This window comes from Castor canadensis, chromosome 8 (genome assembly GCF_047511655.1).
Source record: "Castor canadensis chromosome 8, mCasCan1.hap1v2, whole genome shotgun sequence".
Taxonomy (NCBI): Eukaryota; Metazoa; Chordata; class Mammalia; order Rodentia; family Castoridae; genus Castor; species Castor canadensis.
In genome coordinates, this window is record NC_133393.1 from 142,401,081 (window position 1) to 142,422,421 (window position 21,341).

The 21,341-nt window shown below is 38.1% G+C and overlaps 1 protein-coding gene across 4 annotated transcripts in view; it reads left to right on the forward strand.

The window, feature by feature from the left end:
* Polr3b (RNA polymerase III subunit B) overlaps positions 1-21,341 on the forward strand; it is a 117,197-nt gene that overhangs the window by 13,371 nt on the left and 82,485 nt on the right. For 3 of the 4 annotated variants that reach the window (XM_074084293.1, XM_074084292.1, XM_020184475.2), the window contains exons 6-10: positions 2,394-2,494; positions 5,472-5,563; positions 6,071-6,188; positions 7,991-8,099; positions 16,685-16,807. In XM_074084293.1, coding sequence (XP_073940394.1) covers positions 2,394-2,494; positions 5,472-5,563; positions 6,071-6,188; positions 7,991-8,099; positions 16,685-16,807 — 543 coding nt within the window. The remainder of the gene's footprint in view (positions 1-2,393; positions 2,495-5,471; positions 5,564-6,070; positions 6,189-7,990; positions 8,100-16,684; positions 16,808-21,341) is intronic. The other variant, XM_074084294.1, reaches the window with a different exon arrangement.

Here is a 21,341-nt window from a genome sequence, read left to right on the forward strand (position 1 = left end):
TAGGTAGCCAACTGGCAATTTCCAAATTATCTTGTATACTATGTTTGTTTACTGAGTTCAGAGAAGGGAGAAGGCAAAGTATTTAAATAGCTCAAGAAGGGAAATGCTACAGTTGGCATGATGGTTACTCTTTCTGTTATCAAAGAAATCACACAAGTATTGTGATTAGAGGTGGGGGCAGACAAGGATTTCTTAGAGGGATTTTGACTCTTCGAGAGCTGCAGAAACTAAGAGCAGATGGGGCAGACCTGGAGCCACAGCAGACTGGCCAGGTGCAGGTGCTGCAGGCTCCATCAGCACAGCTTACCCTGTGACAGGAGTGGCCAAGGGGATAGAAGAGTGATGTGCGGACAATGGTCGCCAAATTTTTTTGTTTTTTGCATTTTTTTTGTGACAGTACTGATGTTTGAATTCCAGAGTTTGTGCTTGCTAGGCAAGCACTCTGCTACTTCAGTCCCATCTCCAGCTTGTTTTGTATTTTTAATCATATCTGTGGAATTTCATTTGCATTTGGATAAATGAATTTATTAAAACCCACTGAATATTATCTGTCATGGCATTTTATTGATTTTATTAATAAAAACAAGAGATAATACTATATAATAATGCACTAGGCACCATTCTAAAAATATATTTTTACTACTCGGGAGGTAGAGATCTAGAGGATGATTTGAGGCCATCCCAGGCAAAAAAGTTAGTGAGACCCATCTCAACAAATAAATTAGGTGTGGTATCTTGCACCTGTAATCCCAGCTACCTGGAAGGCATAGATAAGAGAATTGTAGTCTTAAGGCAAGCCCCAGGCAAAAATTCAAGACCCCTATCTAGAAAATAACTAAAGCAAAAAAGGGCTGGTGTTATGGCTCAAGTGGTAAACACCTACCTAGCAAGTGCAAGGCCCTGAATTGTAACTCTAGTATTGCCAGAAAGGGGTGGGGTGGGATTAAAGCAATTATTCTCATTCCTGTTTTACGTATAAGAAGACTAAAATGCAGAAAGGTGATTTAAAAGTTAAGTGATGAAGGCAGGATTTGAACCTAGGCAATAGAGTCCATTCACTTACTATGTGGCACATCAGTGTTGGTCCAGCCTGAAGGAGAGGGCTTGACTTAGTTAATATAACAGTATCTGTCTATCCACCTAAAATAACATACATAAACAATTTTTAGTAGACAGTGTGCTGATTACTTTTGGGTCGCTGTGACCAAATAGCTGAGAAAACCAACTTAAGGAATTACTTATCTGGGCTCACCTGTTCAGAAGCCTCAGCTCATGGTCCTTGGCCGTGTTGATTCTGGGCCTGTGGTCAGGCAGAACATCATGGTGGTGGAAGTATGTAGCAGAGGCTGCTCACCTCAAGGCAGACAGAAACAGAACAGAGTTATGGGGACCATGAACAACATTCAAAGGCCTGGCTCTTGTGACCCACTTCCTCCAATGAGGCCTCACCTCCTAAAGTTTCTACCACCAGCTGGGGACCAAGTTCAACATAGGAAGCTGTGGGGGACATTTTCATATTTAAATCATAATGGTCAGTAATAGATATGTTAATATTTTAAAATCCCAGACATTTGTGAAGCCTAAAAGAAGTTTAAATCTAACTATCTTTTGTCTAATAGAGGCAGAAAGAAGTATGTAGCACTGTGGTGCTCAATTATATGACTATTGTTCAGAGAAATTCTCTTTTTGTAAGTACAAGCTACCTGATGAATATTAATAGGAAATCATTGGAAAATTTGGATGGGGTTTCTTGTGTCTGATCATGGCTCACACAAGAGCATCATTTAGCTTGTCATCATCATGCCAAACTAACACAAAGCATACACCAACAATTTCTAAAATCCCACAAAAGGATCAGAAATTTTTAGAGTAGTATGATTGATTTTTATTGTTCCATATAACACTTGGTGTAAGGAGTTGTCTAATATAGCTTAGTGCGTTTGGCCAATAAAAGTATCATTTAAATTTATGCATGTGTATGTATTTATACTTTCATTACTGTTACATTGGTGGTTAGCCATTTGGAACAACATGCCCAGCCACACTGACTACTTTCCATGGACCAACTTTGTAAGGAGCAATCTGATACCTTTAAAGATAGGGAGCAGAGTGATGTGCCAGGTCAGTGTGGAGAACATCAGCTCTAGGTTAATTGCGCCATGTCTAGACTGGCAGGATATGATCAGCAATGTCTAGGTCCCCCTATGATGTCATTCCCCTTGTAGAGAAGGTAAGCTGATAACTTGCAGTGTTGGCAGAGCATGGGGTAGGTCAGTCAAGGAGAGATCAAAGTTCAATGTGGGGCATACTTCTACTAGGGTCGGATCTCTGAAGGAGACAGGACCCTCTCTTTGCCAGAAAGGAGGAGCAGTAACTGTCTGCTTCCATTCCAGTGCCGTCTGAGGGACATGACTTATTCTGCCCCCATCACAGTGGACATTGAATATACCCGAGGTAGCCAGAGGATCATTCGCAACGCCTTACCCATTGGCAGGTGAGAAGTGAAGTCTACCTGGGTCCAGCCCCTTAATGCAACCTTGAGCAAGCTACTCATGTCCTCTTTGCCTCGTTTCCTCATGTGAACTTATGTGGGAAGTGGTACCCATTTCATAGGATTACTTTGTGGGTCTAAGTAGTCAACATATATTGGGCACTTAGAGCAGTGTCCAGCAGATAATAGTGGTTGTTATTAATTATGAAACTTTTTCTGTAAATTTAAGGAAAATGCTTTCCTTTGCTCTTTTAACCCCAAGCTGTCAGGGAACAGCAGCATTGTATTGAATTCTCTTGGGCTGGTGTACTTGGATTCTGTGTGTATGTTAAGTTTGAGTTTTCCTGTCTGCTCTGTAGTCGTACGTAAGGGAGAAGTTGCTTATTTGCCCAGAACAAGTTTGGAAATAGTAGATGACATCTACTAACAATTTTGGAATCAGTTTTTTTCTGGAAAACATATTGAGTCTCCTGTAGAAATAGACAATGAGGTACTGTAATGGTGTAATAATGGTATTTGATTTTAAACTCAGTCTGCATAATTCCTTTTCAGAGTAATTTTCCCCCTCAAAAGTGCTAAGAGCTTAATACACATACTTTGTTCAACAAGTATGCAGTAATTGCCATCACTTGTCATGCTGGTTACTCAGGAGAATCGAAAAATACAAAACATACATAACATTTATCCACAGCTGTCAGGGGAGGTAGACATAAGGAATTATGGTACCGTGTGGCAGGTCCTGTAATAGGAAGTCCTTAACAAATCCTTCTCTTTACAGTTCCTTCAAAGGCAGGGGCTATTTGTATTGTTTCTGTTCTCATTCTTTAGTTAGAAAAATAAATGGAGATATTAAAATATTAAACTTTATTTTAGCAGGACTGTTTATTGGTATTAAATTGAGTATTTTAGTTTCTTAAAGTAAACTACATAGGACTAGATTTTTTAAAAAAGTTTGTCTTGAGAATGTAGCTTGTTTACATTTATATTTATGCAAATATTTATATTTATATTTTTATATTTAAATATTTATATATTTATGCAAATATATATGTAATATCTATGTACAAATATATACATATATATGTATTTGGATATATTTCTGTCAACTCATTCTGTACTTTAAATCTGTTCAGCTTTTTATCATGTGTATATATTTTTCTTCCATTTTCTGTTTTGGGTTAATGGAGGATTTGTTCTTACTGTCTCAACTGATTTGAAACTCATGTAAAGAATTTCTGGTTTTATCGTAAAGTTTTGAAATATACGCTTAGCAAAATTTTAAATTAATATCTTTATTCTTCTCCTGGAAAGAGCAAAGATCTTAGAAGCTTTAACTTGTATCAGATTAATCCTTCTGACTGACATGCTTTTAGTATACCAACTTTTAGTTCCATCTTGTTTTGTTTTTTAACCCATCAATTAGAAATTATTATTGTCTTACAAGGTTAATACTGTTTATATTTATGAACACTATTTTCCATTTTCTATATTCATACTTTTTTCATGTTAGACTTTATTTTTCTTCTTTTTGTTTTTGCTGGGTTAAGGATTGAACTTGGGACCTCTTGTGTGCGAGGCAAGCATTCCACCACTGAGCCACGTTCCCAGCCCACATGTCAGACTTGCATTCAGTGTTTATGTTCCCTCTTCTGAAGATGAATTTCTTTTAGAAATTTCATTAGTGAGGGTCTGTCAGTAGTAACTTCAGTTTTTGTCTGAAAATATCGTTATAGTAACCTTATTCTGAGTGATTTACCAAAATACCAAACTTCCAGTTATTTTCTCTCAGTACTTTGGAGTAATACACTCTACTGTCACTTACTAATTAGAGTTAATTAATTGTTGTGAAGTTACCTGTCAGTCCAATCTTTCTTTCCTTTTTGGTAATCTGCCCTTCCTTCAGCATGGTTTTAAATTTGTTCAACTTTGGTGTTTGTGTCTTGACTGTAATAAGTTTAGGTGGCTTTCCTTTTATTTATATTACATAGATATTATTGTGAGGATTCATGGCTGTCATGTATCTTTAAAAATCTGTAGCCATTCCCTATTTGACAAGGACTGTCTCCATCTGAAGTCTGATGAAATTTATATTACATCTCACTCTGTTCTTCCATGATGCTTTGACTCACCTTCTATCTCCATCTAGTAGTCTTTCAGAAATACATTCTTTGGTTTTTTGTTTGTTTTGGTGGTAGTGGGGTTTGAATTTAGCCTCACACTTGCTAGGCAGGTGCTCTACCACTTGACTCATTCTGCCAGCCCCTTTTTGGTTGGTTATTTTTCTAGATAGGGGCTTGCAAACTATTTGCCCCAACTGGCTTCGAACCTTGATCCTCCCATTCTTTGCCTCCTGAGTAACTAGGATTACAGGCGTGAGCCACCAGCACCCAGCCAGAAACTCTTGACATTTTCTTCAAGATCTCTTTCTAAATTTTCTTTCAGGTGGGTCAAATCTATTGTTCTTCAGTCTATTCCTAGATTTTAAAATTAATGCTTAAATATATATATATATAAAATATGTATGTATATATATATTTATTTATTTATTTTTGGCAGTACTAGGGATTGAACTCAGGGCTTTGCATTTGTGAGGCAGGGGCTAGGTACTCTACCACTTGAGCCATACCTCCAGTCCTCAATGCTTAAATGAAAAATGATGCCAGCATGTAACTAGTGAATCACTTTGTTTATTACTGTGAATGAGGAGTTGCTCTCAATTCTGACTTCACTAAAGTCTTCATACATAGTTTCAGAAAGCCAGACATTTGAGTTTTTATTATCTTCACTAGAAAAGCAGTGTCTGGGGAAATAGTTCATTTCCCTTGGCCCTTTCATGGAACTGCTGTCATTCTGCCTTTCCTAACATGGCACACAGAGATGCAGACCACTTAGTGATGTGTTTACTGCACATTTTGTGCTCTTTGCAACTTTGCCCACTGAAAATTTGTGTGTGATATTTTCCCATGTTTTATTTTAACAGAATGCCTATTATGCTACGAAGTTCCAACTGTGTTCTGACAGGAAAGACACCGGCGGAATTTGCCAAACTGAATGAATGTCCTTTGGACCCAGGTATGAGTGATGCCTTGGGTTTTTTCTGTTGTTCTGCTAATCTTTTAACATTTCCATGAAAACAATATCAGCCTTTCTGCCTTCCAGTGAACTTGTTGCATAAAACTACGTTCACAAAACTCTAAAAATGTGGCTCTAACTTTTATTGTGTGAGTCCATATTTCTGAAAATGCAGTTTCCTCATTTGTCGGAAGCTCTGGTCTATGACCTTACCGTGCTTCATCGCTTTTTTTTTCCTACCTTTGCTTAGTAGTTTCTTTTGGTGTGCTTAAAATTCAAGGAGTATCTCCCAGACTTCCTTGTCTAGGCTGATTCCAGCAGCTCACTTCAGCCTGTTTTAAATGCAGCAAAGGGGAGGAAAAATGAAAATCTTGTCATGGTCCTTAGACTGGTGTCTGCAGCCCCCTTAAGCTAAGTGATTATCAGTACCATGAAGACCCTGCCATCTTTTAGTCACACTGACTGAGGAAGGAAGGTGGTGAAGCTGCTCTTGTTTCCTTTGGACAGGTGGCTACTTCATTGTTAAAGGAGTTGAAAAAGTTATTCTTATCCAAGAGCAGCTGTCTAAGAACAGGATCATTGTAGAGGCGGACAGGAAGGGGGCCGTCGGAGCATCGGTTACCAGGTATGGGAAGCAGAGCAATATTAATAGAATCCATAATTGCATCAATACTAGGTGGTTTTCTTTCTATATGCAGGCAGCCAGTACTTCTCTCAGTAATAGGCAATATGATTTTTAAATTGTCCACGTTCAACATTTGTGTAAATCTGTAAACATAGAGTATATTTTAAGATATCAATGATAAAAGTATGGGCCATTATTTGAAAGGTCACTAGTTATTTTGATTAAATTGGGGCCTTAGTTAATTTATAACATTAAAGTAACTTCTGTTTTGGGTGGTTGGGGTGTATGGGAGAACAGGGTCTTGCTATGTAGCTCAGGCTGGCCTTGAACTTGCAGTCCTCCTGCCTCACTCTCCCAAGTGCTGGATTTATAGGCATGCGCCAGCATGTGCCTGACCACATCAAAGAAACTTTTTTCTTTAAGTGGTACTGGATTTTGAACTGAGGGCTTTGCACTTGCAAAGCAGGCGTTCCACTACTTGAGCCACACTTCCAGTCCTAAAGAAGCTTTTAAGGAAAAAATACAGAAGTACTCTTCAGTTGTTCATGCTCCATTTCAGTATTTGACCATTTGCATTGATAGAAACAGGTTATTTTACATGTTTACATGTTCTTGTTAGTCTTCTTTCAGAGGGTACTCAATGTGTACAACAGCATTCCCTACACCACTTCCATAACTTCCTTTACCTGGCTTATTATCATACATAATTTGAAATTTAGAGGTTAATGAGTTCTAGAAATAGATTGCTTGCATAGATGTCAGTGTACAATAAAGTTTTTCTTCTAACACCTTATGATGAACCTATTAACCCAGAGTTTCTGCAATTTTCTCTCTGGTGGAGAGGCAGTTAATAAAAATGACCATTTATTAAGCTCTTACTGGGAGCCAGGTAGTGTCTTAGGTACTTTATATATTTTACTAATCATCACCTCAGTCCTTCAAGGTAAGTGGTATTCTCTGCATTTTAGAGCTGAGCTCAGGGTCACCTTAACTATAAGATGTACTCAACATTTGAATCCACACATAACAATTCTACAACCCATGGCATTCCACTATATGCAGTTTTGGAACCCAAGGCCATCTGGATTTGAATCCCAAGGCTGTTGTTTCTGTCTGTGACAATGGAGTGGGCAGTTACTCAGCTGAATGAGTCTTGCTTTCCTTGTATATGATTTAGGGATACCACTTCTAAGTATCTGTTGTTGTGTAGACGATTAAATCTAGTATATACAAAGTGAGTAACATTGCATAGTATATCAGGCGATCAGTATGTGTTACTGTTGTGGTTGAATAGAGCTTGTAAAATGCTGTTAAATCCATTAGGAATTTTTAACTAATAGAGAAACTAGCGAAAGGAGATTCCTTAAGCATTTGTTTCACTGGTACCAAGACCATGGGGAAGTTTTTTTGGATTATTACTTTAACAACCCAGCTTTTTTCATACAGTGATTTAGGCTGTTTTGAGGTTTTTCTCTTTAAGAAGAGTACATAAAATCTGCCGTGAATATATGCCCTACAGTTGACCAATGCAACTCAGGTGGAATCAAAGTGAAGTAGGTCAAAAGGTGGTTGTCACTCATTTACCCACAAAATTCCACCATAATCTCAAAGCTAAAGAACTTACAGTATTTTTAAATGTTCGTGGAGGTGGCAGCAGGGCAGGAAGAAGTTTGTATATCATTGAAAAGCACTTTTTAGGAAGGACTGTACTGATTGTTCATCAAGTGAACCTCACTGATTGATGATCACTCCTGCAAGTGAATAAGTGAGGATGCTGTTAACCAATTTATGTTTACTTTTAGCTCTACTCATGAGAAAAAAAGTAGAACCAACATGGCTGTTAAACAAGGCCGATTTTATCTGAGGCATAACACTTTGTCTGAAGACATACCCATCGTCATCATATTCAAGGTGAGGCTGCAGAAGGAGTTCTTTCTCTGGTTTATTTTCATACAGAATTTGAAATTTGGAAGGTCAGGACCTCTAGGAACAGAAAAGTTCGTGGCATAGATAAATTGTCAGTCATGTAATATATTTTAAATTGAAAGTTAACAGTCTGAAGTTTATATATTTTGTTTCTATTTCTTAGAAAGTACATACCCCAAAGTATAGAAGGGTCTGAAGTGATGAGTAAAACCTCTACATAGTTCCACACAGGACTCCACAGTTACTAGCTTGTGTGTCTTTCAAGAGATAATTTTAAACATACAGGGATATGAATGTATCTGTTTTGTCTGGTACTTACATACAGTGCATGTACTTTTGTGCATAACTCCATTTTTTTTTTTTTTTTTTTGTAACTTACACCTTGGAGGTAGTGTTACATTAGAACAGGCAGACCTATTATATTCTCTTTTTCTCCCCCTGTGGTGCTGGGGATGGAACTCAGGGCCTTACTTGCTAGGCATGTATCCTACCACTGAGCCACATCCCAGCCCCAACTGTATTCTTTTTGACAAATTGTTCCTTTTATGGGTACGTGGATGTGCCATAATTTATTTAACAAATTCCCAGACAGTGGACATGTACATCTCTTGCTATTGCAGAACTGCTGTAATGTGTCACACAGGGGCAAGGACACCTGTAGGATAAATTCCTAATAGAATTTTCTAGGTCAGAGTGTGGACTTTTAAGTTCCATGTAAACACAAATCATCATTCTACAAATGATTTTTTTAAAAGCTGGTCTGTGAATTGTTGGCTTAGAACCCAGCTGACACTTCTCCACACTTATACTTTGGAGAGAGGATTATGGAAAGCCTATGAGAACTGGGCACAAGCAAGGCAAGATGCGGCTCACCTGCTTTTCCAAGATTGGCACAGCCCTGGAAGCAGAACAGCTGTTTCTCCTCCTAAGTTGCTTGTGTTCGGAGAAGCAGGAACACAGGTTTCTCCTGTTACAATGTCACGCCCCTCCCTGCGAGCTACAGCTCTATCCTGTCTACAGTTGTTTATAAAAGACCCCTGAAGGAGGAAGAGGGGCTTTTTGTCTTTGACTTTTACTTTGGGCTTTTGCTTTCTTGGGCTTTGGCTTTTGGCTTTTTGGTGTGGGAAGTTTTTGGAAGGGAAAAGAATTACTAAAGGGATTGCTGAAGGGAAAAGAATGGCTAAAGATGTGTTGATAGAAAGTCTGCACCAAGAACTTTAACATAGGCTTTAGAAAAGCTAAGCTTCAGAAAGAACTTTATACATAGGCCTTAGAAAAGCTAAGCTAAAGAAAAGCCAAAGAAAGAAGTTTACAGTGCAAGTCTAAGGACCGAGAATTTAAGAGTTATGCATATGTAGTTTGTCAGGTGCTGTTGTTCACAAGTCTGAGCACCTAGGCTTTAAGAAAGCTAAAGAGAGATGGAACAGTGCAAGCCTGAGCACAAAAGAGTTTAAGAGCGATTAAGCTAAAGATAAGCTAAGAGCAAACATGGGACAGTGCGAGCCTAAGGAAAGAGGTTTGAAGCAAGGTTTTAAAGAACTGTAAAGGAGTAAGGCCTTAAAGAATAAAGATAGAGAAAAGAATCATTAGGGTTGGGCATCTCCACCCAAGCACTCAACACACCTGACCCCACTTTCTGTCTGTCTGTTTATCCTGTGTCTTTTTTGAATCTCCATTTGCCCCCAGTTAGCCCCAGTTAGGTTCAATAATAACCAGAAATGAGAGAAAGCTTGCTCTAACAAGGGAGGGAGCGAGAAAACAGTGCCCCCTCCACTACAGAAGTAATGTTTATAGGTATAATTTGCTCAAATAGTACATAGTGGCTCATTTAACTTGTTCTGAAATATTAATATAATACACATTCTACAAACACCTAAATTATAGTATTAGTCATTAAATAAAACAAAAAAAAGTTGATTATGTGATACATTTGATCCTCAGCGTTCATGAATTCCATATTTGTGAATTAACCTATTTGCTGAAATTTATTCATATGTTCCAAATAAATGCTTGTCATAAATGCTTGTCGTGTTTTTGTGGTTATCCAATGAAACACAGAGCAGCAGAAGACATGGGTTCCCTGATGCACAAGATGCATCTTTTTTCGCTCCTTTTTGAGTATATTTTGTGCCATATTTTTGGTACTTTTGTTAGTGGTTTAGCTGAATAAGGTGATTCTTGAGTGTCACACTGAAGCAGTGTCTACTGTTCTTAAGTCCAAGAAGACGATAATGTGCCCAGTGGGGAAAATAGATGTGTTTAACATTATTCAGGAATAAATTAAGTAGTTTGGGCTGTGGATTCAACTTTTGTTGTTGCTTTTGCTTGGTTTGATTTTTTTGACATAGGGTCTTGCTGTGTAGCCCAAGCTGGCCTTGAACTTGCCATCCTCCTGCCTCAACCTCCCATGTGCTGGAATTACCTGGCTCTAAATAAGGTGGTGGGGTTTTTGGGTATTTTGGGGTGCTCCTGCGAGTTGAACTCAGGGCTTTGGGCTTGTAGGCAAGCACTCTACTATTTGAGGTACACCACCAGGCCTTTGCTTTTATTTTATTTTTTATATAGGATCTTATGCTGACTTTGCCCCAGCTGGCCTAGACATAATCCTCCTACCTCTGCCTCCTGAGTAGGTAGGATTTCAGGTGTCCTTCATCAAGCCCAGCTTGTTTTTGAGATAGGTTCTCATTAACTTTTTGTAGAGACTGGCCTCAAACCCAAATCCTGCTATCTCTGCCTCTTGAGTAGCTGGGATTACAGACATGCACCACCATGCCTGTACCAAATAAATGTGTTTTTAAACAAAAGTACACATAAATAGAGGTTCTGTATTGATCAGTTGAGAAAAATGTGACTATAGACTTGTAAGAATGTAACCTTGGAGCAGTGGTTCAGTGTTTGCTAATTAAATGTAATTCAGCAGCTTTATCAATGTAACTGCCATGAGTAATGATTTAACTGTATATAGGTGTTAAATAAATCTTAATGACTAGTTTAATTGAAGTAAAGAGTTCAGAATATTTGAAGAGATACTGAATACGTCAGATAATTTTCATTGGTTATCATTCAGTTTCACTTTTGAACTAAGTATTTCTGTTTAGCAGTTGTTAGTAGAATTATCTTTTGGGTCACAGTAGCAAATGACAGGAAGATATCTTGGAGGAGGGGGATTAACAAATCTGGCATTTGAGTATAATCCCCAAAGGAGTAGTAAAGAAAGGATTGAGCCTCTCCTGTTAAAGGTATCACCAGATGAAAGAGCATGAGAGTCAGGGAGGAAGCCAGGCTCTTCCAAGTCATGCTGGTGGTTGGGACCAGGGAGCACACCCTCAGTTGTTCATAGGAATTCAGTAGATGTTGAAAAGGCAGGTTCTTTAACTTGGGAAATACCCGTATTCTAGGGAACATTTTCTATGTTTAGTATATCTTAATGTACTTCTGAGTTCTGTGAATGGAAGGCAACTGTGGATGGAGCCATTTATTTTCTTTCAGGATGACAGTGATAATCACAACACCAGAACCATTATATCAGGGGTCCGGAGAGAATTCTTTAACTACAGATAACTTCTTATTTCCTTTCTTTGAGGCTTGTATTTTTTAAGCATAGGAGGAATGTTGGCTTTTGTGGTGGGCATCTCACAACCCAACATAAGTGTTTTGTGTGCATAGTGATAAAATCTTACCTACGGATGTAGAATTACATCTCCAGCAGAGGGCAGTATGTTTCCATGTACCAAAGGACTTTTTGAAAATTTTAGACACTTGACGATGCTTTCTTTAGAACAGAAATCTTAATTAATTGCAATGCATGTAATCTTTTACCATTCATGTATAAAATGTATAATGAGATGCATGAATGCATAAAAATCTGAAAAGTTTTAAGTACTCCTTTTTTTGACTAGGTGACAAAGGTTTAATAGAACAGTTTCTTTGTCAAATTTGTTTAGTATTTGTGTTGTAACTATATACATATATGTGTAGCTGACAAATCTTTTTAGAATGGGGTTATATATTAGCAGTCTGCATACATATGTAATCAGTAGTTGAGATTTCAAATTTTTCCCTTTTTTCTTTTTTTTGTTTCTTTTTCTGTTAAACTTTTTCCCTTTTGATTACAAAATAGTTCTTGTATTGTGAAAATTCAGAAAGCCATTGAAAAGTATAGCTCTTTGATATATTTTTCCAGTCCTTGTGGTTTTTGTAACATACACTGCAATTTTATTTGAAGTTGCACACATGTGGTATGCATAATTTATTTCACCAGTTTCCTATAGTGCGACATTTAGGTATCATTTATTTTATCTAAGTGTTTTCACTGTTATATACAACCCTGTGAGCTGTCCTTACATATAAATGTTTGTGCAGATTGCTGATATTTTGTGAGACTTTAGTCCTGAGAGAAGTGTATCTTTTTTTAATAAAAAAAAACCCTTCATACATATTGCCAAGTTTTTCCAGGAGTGTATATGTTAATCTAATCAGTAGTGTGTAAAAGTTAAGGTAAACATTTGAAAAATTTAGCTCATAGTAATGAACTAAATATTTTGGTCCTACATAATCACTTCTTTGGCCTTGCACTTGAGGGATGTTTCAGTAAACTGATGAGAACTTGTTTGATAACCACTATTAAGACTTTTCCAGCTTGGAGGCAGCATAGAGCATTGGATATCTTAGAATCAGACAGAATTAGGTTAAATCCCAGCTTCTCTATTTACTAGCTATGTGACCTTAGGCAGATTTCCCAATCTCTTTCAGTCCTGGATAACTCATCTCTAAAAGGGAAAACACCCAGGACTGTTGTGAAGCACAAATGAGATCATGGGTTTTTTGTTTGTTTGTTTTTTTAAAGAAGAATGCCCTTAAAGGGGACACCCTTTCTCTTTCCTTAGCTCTCCCTCCCCACTTACATTGTCAGAAGCTGGGGAAAAGAAACTGGGATGCCAGGAAAGGCACATCATTTCTCTTTCTGTGTTGTGTGGCCCTAATACAGACCTTGACAGTCATTAGGACTTCATGGTTGTTGATTATAACCAACAATTGGCTAAAAGTGACAGAAGCAGCAGGGTTTCCAGATTCCATGCTGAGCCTGAATATGACGGCTAAAGCTTTTAAGACCTAGATCAGCCTTATTTATGGACTTGAATCACCACAGAGGTTCTCTTGCCCATGAATCTTCCCCACTTCCCACTTTGTATTCCCAGGCATTGGGCACTTACACTGTGATGGCACCTGTAGCAGAAAGATTTTGTGGAAAAGAGGATACAGTTTCTGGGGAGCTGGGCCTTGTTTCTAGAAAACCAGCTTATTTAGGAATTTTTTTTATTGTTAGAAACAATTACAGAGTTAGAGTCATCCCAATTCCATTATTATCAGCTAGGACTGCTGTTAGTAATAGATGCATGTTGCTTTAAAGAAAAAACAGAGGTTTCTGAGTTAGACATTTTAAGAAGTTATCCCCCTTGTGACCGTCACACAATGTATTTCAGCATATCACCATTAGTGTGCAAATCATTCTCGTCTGCTCACTGATACGATTCCTTTTTTTCTGTCTTTAAAAGTCACCCTGGACATCCAAGAAGACTGCAGGCCACTTTTTAAAGAGCACCTTCCTTGGTTTTGTTCAGCCTTGTTGCTGCTTGCCAGACTGCTAGTGACCTTCTGCCAAAACATATTCTATCTGCTATTTTTTATAAGGTTATTATGTAGCTTTCACTTTTGACGTGTTAGTGGGAATGATTTCAGATATCTGGACTACAAAGAGTTCCATGTAAAGCTAGTTTTCAGATGTCTAAATTATGTCTAAAGCAAAATGGTTGGGCATTTTGTTCGTTTCCATAGCAATATGTCATTTATTTGTAGCTGTGACTACTGAAGGCTAAGTAGTCATAAAGTCATTTCAGTCTTTGGAACTGGAGCTCTTTTGATGATAACTTGACTGAGTTATGGCTGCTGTATTTCAGTGACTTGATGTAGAGTTTAGTCCCTTTGCTGAAAAGCTTTGGAGGTGTTCATGCTTTCTGCACACATGGCGTCACTTACAGTGTGCTTGGCATGTCTTTGTTTCACAATTTAAACATATTTGGAGGACCTAATCGGTCCGTTTAGAACGTTGCACAATTTAAACATCGCTACTCAGATTTAGTATCAGGACAATTTAAAGTGGCAATCTACATGTCAAGTAAGGCAGTTGAGTTTGAAGTCTTTTTCACTTGGGGATTACTGAAATAAAAATTACTAAAATAACCTTTGACTCACATGATTTAGATGCTAACATGCCTAAAGGAAGGGTTCATCCAGAACACTGCTGCCATCTTTGATTGCGTGCTCTGTCATTCCTCATGCTTGGCCTGTAGGTCTCCATTAGTATTTGGGCTCTTTGCTTAGACATGAAGTGCCCTGGTTAAAAATTTCATAGGCAAGTTTAAAGATGCAGAGTTGGATTCCACTGCAAACTAGTTGCCTTCGTTTATTTATTTTTTTCTTCTATTTTGATTCCATTGAAACCCATATAACAATTTTTTAGAAGTTGACAAAATTAAGTTGGTCTCTAATTAGCTTTTCACAGAGAAAGAGTCTTCTGGTATTTTGATTGGGTACTTGTGGCTGAGGAGAGGCTGTAGATGGTTTTATATATATGTCTCCCCACATAAGAGCCAATGCTACTGAATGTGCCTGAACTAAGAGAATCTGGTCATTTTTTAAAAATTGCTATTCTTTAATCCATGAAAGGCTGAGTATTTTCATAAATTTGTGTCATTTTTTAAATGGTAGAGTTTATTTCCAGTATCCATTTGAATAAATATTTCATATCAAATTAGAGGTAGAAGTATCAAAAAAGGAGATTTGTGTCCTGAGAATTTCTTTATTGAAGAACAAAAAAATGTTTGAACAAACCTAATGATACCAGCAATTGGAAGGCTGAGGCAGGAGTTCCAGGGTAGCCCGGGCTATATACATAGCAAGACCTTGTCTCAAAAAACCAAAAGAAAAAACCATTAGGTTCAAATAATTAATTTGATTGCAGAAGTTGTTTTGTTAGTTATCTGTGCTGTGTAACAAGTTACTGCCCAACTCCTGTTGGTCAGGAATTTAGGGGTGCTGGGCTTGGTGACTGTGACTCAGGTCTTTCCAAAGTCAGGATGTCAGCCTGGCACAGTCACCTGAAACTGAGCCAGAGTTGGGGAACTGCTTTCCTAACAGTTCTACCCACGTTGTAGGCTGGACCCTCCCCTAGCCTGCTGGAGTATCTTCATGATGGGGCAGCTAGAGCAAGCAGGAAGTTACAGTGCTCTTATAACCGAGCCTCCAGAGTCATAATGTGCCACTTACACCTGTTCATAGAAGTAGGTCACTACGTTTAGCCTACACTCAAGGGTGGGGGGAATTAGTCCCCGCCTTTTCAGGGGAGTGTCAGAGTTTGTGAACATTTTAAAGACCACCACAGTCAGCCCAAATGGACACATCATCTATTTAACCTCCCCCAAATCTTCAGAACGTTCAGTGAGTTTACACTGAAGGTCAGCTGTAGAATGGTAGAATCTTGAGCTAGAAATGCCCTAGCTATCTTGCTGCACATCAAGGAGAAGGGCGTGTGTGATGCCCGCATCTGCGGCTGGCATCATGTGAGAACGAATACTTCAGACACCATGTCTTGTGGATGGGCGCCCTTCAGTTATGCTGAGGGTAATGCCCCTGATGCTCTGCACTGGAACCTGGAATGCAGTCCCCCTCTCTCCTGTGTGAAGGAGAACTGAGAGCTTGACTGGACAATTATCCCCTGGTTCTGTCTTTGCAAAACTAAAGGAAGAATTTTAATGCAAACATAACTTTTCCCCTAACTTCTAAGAAGCAGATTATTACCGTGCCAACAGAGGTTTAGAGGGATTATGCTCTGTTTCTTAACGTGGCACAGTTCCAGACAAACGTGTGAAGGAGTGAGCTTTAGGACCATCTGGGATCTACAAAGACCTGCACAGCCGCTGCCACCTTGAAACACTTAAGTGGGTTTTCTTAAACCTGTTAAGTGTATTCTTAGTTTTTAAACATTTCTTTTAAAATCTGCATAAAGCCTTTACGTCTCTAGACCAGAGAAGTAAAACATCAATTAGGAAAATTCTTTTAGCATGAATATGAACAATTTGACAATTCTCAGAAAAATTAATGTTGTGACAGAATTACTTGGGGTTCTGCTCATTTTCAGCATTCGATGTTTTATGATTCACTACCCTTTGGCTGCTTTTCTTTTTCAGTTTGCCTTTGTAATTGTGACCAGTCCTCTCCGATATACCTTCTGGTCTCCTTTCTTGTTGAAACTCTTAGAATATTTAAAAATTTTAGAAAAGTTATAAACGTGAAAAATGCTTGAGTGTCTGTTTTCCTCATCCTAATCAAATTTTCTGTTTTGGGTTCTGCAGCTCAGGCTAAGGCTGCCAATGCCAGATGGCACCGTTTCTGAGAGAAGACCTAGCTTTTGCTTAGAAGTAATACCCACAAACAATGCCAAATTAGCATAAGCAAATGTCAGTGAGTGAACACAAAGCCAACACTCTTTCTGTCTTTTCTTTCCTTCCTAGGCCATGGGTGTTGAGAGTGACCAGGAAATTGTGCAGATGATTGGAACAGAGGAGCACGTGATGGCTGCATTTGGGCCCAGTCTGGAGGAGTGCCAGAAAGCTCAGATTTTCACACAGATGCAGGTGTGTCCTTTCATCATGTCCTTGGTTATGAATTGGAATGGGAGCCTTAATCTTGCTCATCAGTAAGACATCAGATGCAGTGGGTTTGGGTGGTAGATTTGGGAAAGGTGTCGGAGTGGGAGGAGTGGTAGAGAAGCTTTGACTCATTCTTTTGGATGGAGGAAGAACTTTGCCTAGACAAATGACTAGCCTGTGGTGTCTAATTTAGAAGCAGGAGGTATGGCCAAGAGGCTTTTGTTCTGATGTAATGGCAAGTACTATTTTTTTTCCTCATAATAAAAAATATGTAACAATTCTAGTGTAGAGGGTAGGTTGACTTATTTTTCATGCATTTTTCTCCTTAATATTTAGTTTTCTCTCTCTCTTTTCTTTTTTTTTTTTTTTTTTTGTGGTGTAGGGGGCCAAACCCAGGTCTATGCATGCTAAGCAAACACTCTACCCTAATCCCCCATCCTTAACATCTCTCCATTATCTACTGCTAGTTGCTCTGGGCCTCCAGTTGTATATGGTGTCTGTCCCTTTCCTGAGTGCCCACTTACTTCAGGTTGCCAGAAAGGCTACAAAATAGTCCCTTTTACCACTAGGTCTTCACTGACCTCCTCATGTCCTGGTTGGAAGCTGGGAATTTTAGGACAAGACACAAAGATGACAATAGGGAGCTCTGTGTACATTAAACATAAGAAGAGTAATGATACTTTTCTTCCCATGTGTGAGAGCCCTAGCAGCCATACTTAGCATTTTTTAGTCCCATATTCGTAAAGTGCTTGGCTAAGTATAAGTCAGTGTGACGTTCATTCCTTATACCCATCCTGGGAGGGAGAAATTCCCTACCACAGATCCACGATAGATTGTTCTTTTTTGTCCATGTGTACATTATTATTCTGTGGGTTCTTAGCACAAGACAATCTGCTTTTCTCTTGTCACCTGGGATGCTGTAGAGATAGCATTCCCACTGTTAGTATGTGTTATAAAATCAAATCTTGATATTTTTTGTAGACTAAGCCAAACATTTAGGAAGGTTCATTAGCATATATGAGTCTATATGATTTGAAAATACAAAACTTTTTCTACAGTCACTTAATAGTTGTTTATTATGTTTGAGCAAGAAACATCAAGAAAAGTTTGGATTAGGTTTGGTTTTGGCCTTTACTGGAAATGAAATATTTGGTAAATAAGAGTTTTTGTTACAAACTAAAGAAATATTGTCTAAGAAAGCTAAGAACATGAAAAGAATGATTAAGAATTATCCAGGAAGTAGGAAATATAAGATCTACCCTGTGAACAGGTGCAGGTGGTTCAGTTGTTGGAGATGCACCATTCTTTAAAGCTATGTAGTGTCCTGGAGGAGCGATTTAGGTACCCCAATAACTTTAATGAGGTCCATTATGCATTTTACTACAGACGTCACCATTGTTGGTTAAGTAACCCTAAGTATTGTAAAGCTGTTTGAGTAAGGACTACAGAGTGGGTTAGAAATTCATACATTTATTTAAATAGGCACTGTCAAAAGATTTTTAGCTAGCTGACTTAGATCAGGTCAGTGAAATACAGCGGGAAGATATAATTGTTAACGTAAGAAAGATAAAAGTTGTTTCCCTGAACAGAAAGTATAACTTTGAAAGTGCTTGTACTCCATCTGTACACTCACTACATGGAAAGTCTTGTCACCATCTATACATGGATTACTTCTTTGCATCTAATAAGAGAGTGTAGAGGAATGAGTAATGCAGACTTGGTTGCTGCACTGAACAAATATCAGGAAAACATGTTTTGTGCTATTTTAAATGAAAATGTAGTAAGTACACTGTATAATGCAACAGAATTTAGGAAGATGTGGCACTTTAATGGATTGGTTATAACATTTCGATTTCTTCTGCCTGCTGTTCTAGTCTGTCCACATTTCTTCATTCATGAAGCCTTCCCTCTGTTTATCATGTGTGTTTTCCATTATCATTGCCAAAGACTAGTGCATAGATAAGAAATTACTTACTGCCTTTTGGGACAGGGGTACCGGGGTGTCATTTTGGCTATTTGTGAAATGGCGGGGCTCTCATTGCAGCCCTCAGACTATGAGACTCTGGCAGCATTACTAGGTGTTCCAGGGGAAAGGTTGACTTTATGCTGCACCACCAGGAAAAACCTTCTCTGCGTCCCTCTGTTTCTTCCTCAAAGAGGTGAACAATCTTCAGCCTTTCCCAAGGGAATTAGAAGGCAAAAATTTAATGAAGACAGCCCAGTTTAGGAAAAATCAACCTGCCTGTTTGCTCATGGTTCCTACCAACTGTGCTGATTTGCTTTAATCAGTTACTTGGTTACTAGTAACCAGTGCTCTGTCATTGCAGCAAGTATCTCCAGGATCTTAGTTCTTCTCATGTTTAACAGGAAGACCTAGATTTGATGTCCAAATCTTATCACAGGAGAGGCAGTTCTGTTCATTTTGGGCACTGTACTAGGCATTGAGTGTCAAAGAGAAAAATGTCAAAGTCCCCTCCTTCAAAGACAAGAAACACGATGTTAGTAGGTAATAAAATGTAGCATGATGTCAGCACTAATTAAGGTGCTCAATTCTTGATGCACAACCAATTCAAACAGCAGGGAAGGAGGGGCAGGGTTAGTAAAGGCTTCAGAGAGGAAGTGATAGCCCATCTAGGTTTTGAAGCAGGACAAAGGAATTTCCTGAGGAGGTTAATTGGGGTGTCATTTCTGGGGTAAAGAATCAGGGATACCAACCCTTTTTTTCTGAGGAACTGAAAGCAAGGTTCTAAAAAGTATGTTGTTGTTGTTAACAAAATAACAAGAACCACATGATCTTCTTTAAACTTTTTATTATGAGAAAGCTCCAACAAATACAAAGTTTGTAGAATAGATCAGTGAGCCTTCATGCACCCATCACCCAGCTTCGCCAGTTATCAGCACTTGGATGTGTGTGTTCCTACCACTCTCACCCGCAGAATAAAACATGCTACTTCAGTTTTTCAGCTGTCCTTTTTTAAAAAGTAGCTTATGTGTGTTGAAATATGCAGATCTTAACTGCATAAGATGCCTTTTACAAGGCATATATTTCCATTATCCCATAAAATTTCCTTATGTCTCCTGCACTCTGATTTTTTTCCCAGTGTGCTGATATTTTCATCATGAATTATTGAGCTTAATATATGGAATTAATCAGTCTGTACTCTTTTATGTCTAGCTTCTTTTGTAGAGCACATTGAGATTCATCCAAGTTCTTTTTTTATTCCCTTTAATACCATTTATACAAGTAGTTCATTCCTTTTTTATTGCTGAGTAATATTCCATTGCATGTAATATACCACAGCTTTTCATTTTCCTATCAATATTCATTTAGTTTCTTTTTTTTTTTTAAAGTCTTTGGATATAAGTAAAGACCTGTTAAAAACAGATGTTTGTATGCACATTTTCCCCTTTTTTTGGGTACTTAGGAGTCGAACTGCTACATTAGAAACAATTGTATATATAACTTTCCAATCCTTTTTCCAAAATGGTTGTATGGTTTTCCATTCCTACCAGCACTGCAGAAGAGACTGGACTGCTCCTGTTCTTGGCAGTGTTTGGTTTATCAGACTTTGTGCTTTCAGCCCTTTTAGTGGGTGGGCATTTTGATCTTCATTTCTCTGATGATGAATGGTGTTGAACACTTTTGCTTTGCAAATGTATCAGTTACTCGTTCATTTTCCTTACTGAGTTGTCTTTTTGTTAATGAATTTCAATCCTTTTAAAAACAAATTTGTGATATAAATTCCTTGTCAGATTTACGTATTGCATATATTTTTTCCCGTTTCAGTGCTTTCCTATTCTTTTTCTTCACTGTTGTTTGATTTTGAAAAAAAAGAAAGAAACAAATTTCCAAGAAGCTTTTTATTTGTCTTTTATGGTTATTGCTTTCTATATCCTGATTAAAGAAATCTTTGCCTTCCCTGAGGTCAAGAATATGTTCTTTGTTTCCTAGAAAAGTCCTACAGTTTGGTGTTCATGTCAGGTCTAAGATCCATTGTAAACTGGCTTTTCCATTTGGTCTGAAGTAGACATCAAGGTTAATACTTTTGCTTTTGGATACTTAGTTGTTTCACAATTGTTTGTTGAAAAGACATTTTCTTCTTCATTGGTTGGTACTTTGTCAAAAAATCAACCGATTATATATTATGGGTTTATTTCTAGATTTCTTACTCTCTTCTCTTTGTCCTTATGCCAGCAATACTCTGTTTTGGTTTCTGTAGCTTTATAGTTGAAATCAGGTAATGTAAGTACCCCAACTTTCTATCAGTATCGTGTTACCTATTACTATGTAAATGATAGAATCTAGAACTTCTGTAAGCTTGGTTTACAAAAGCCAGGTTTTAATTAGCAGTTAGGAGTTTATTAATATGGAATATTAATCATCCAATCCATGAAAATACCATAACCCCCAATTTATTTGGATTTTGTTTTTCTCCCAGCATTGTTTTGAAGCTTTCAGTGTAAGGGTCTTACATGGTGTGATTTCTTTTTGACAGGGAAAAAAGTACCATCCCATGGT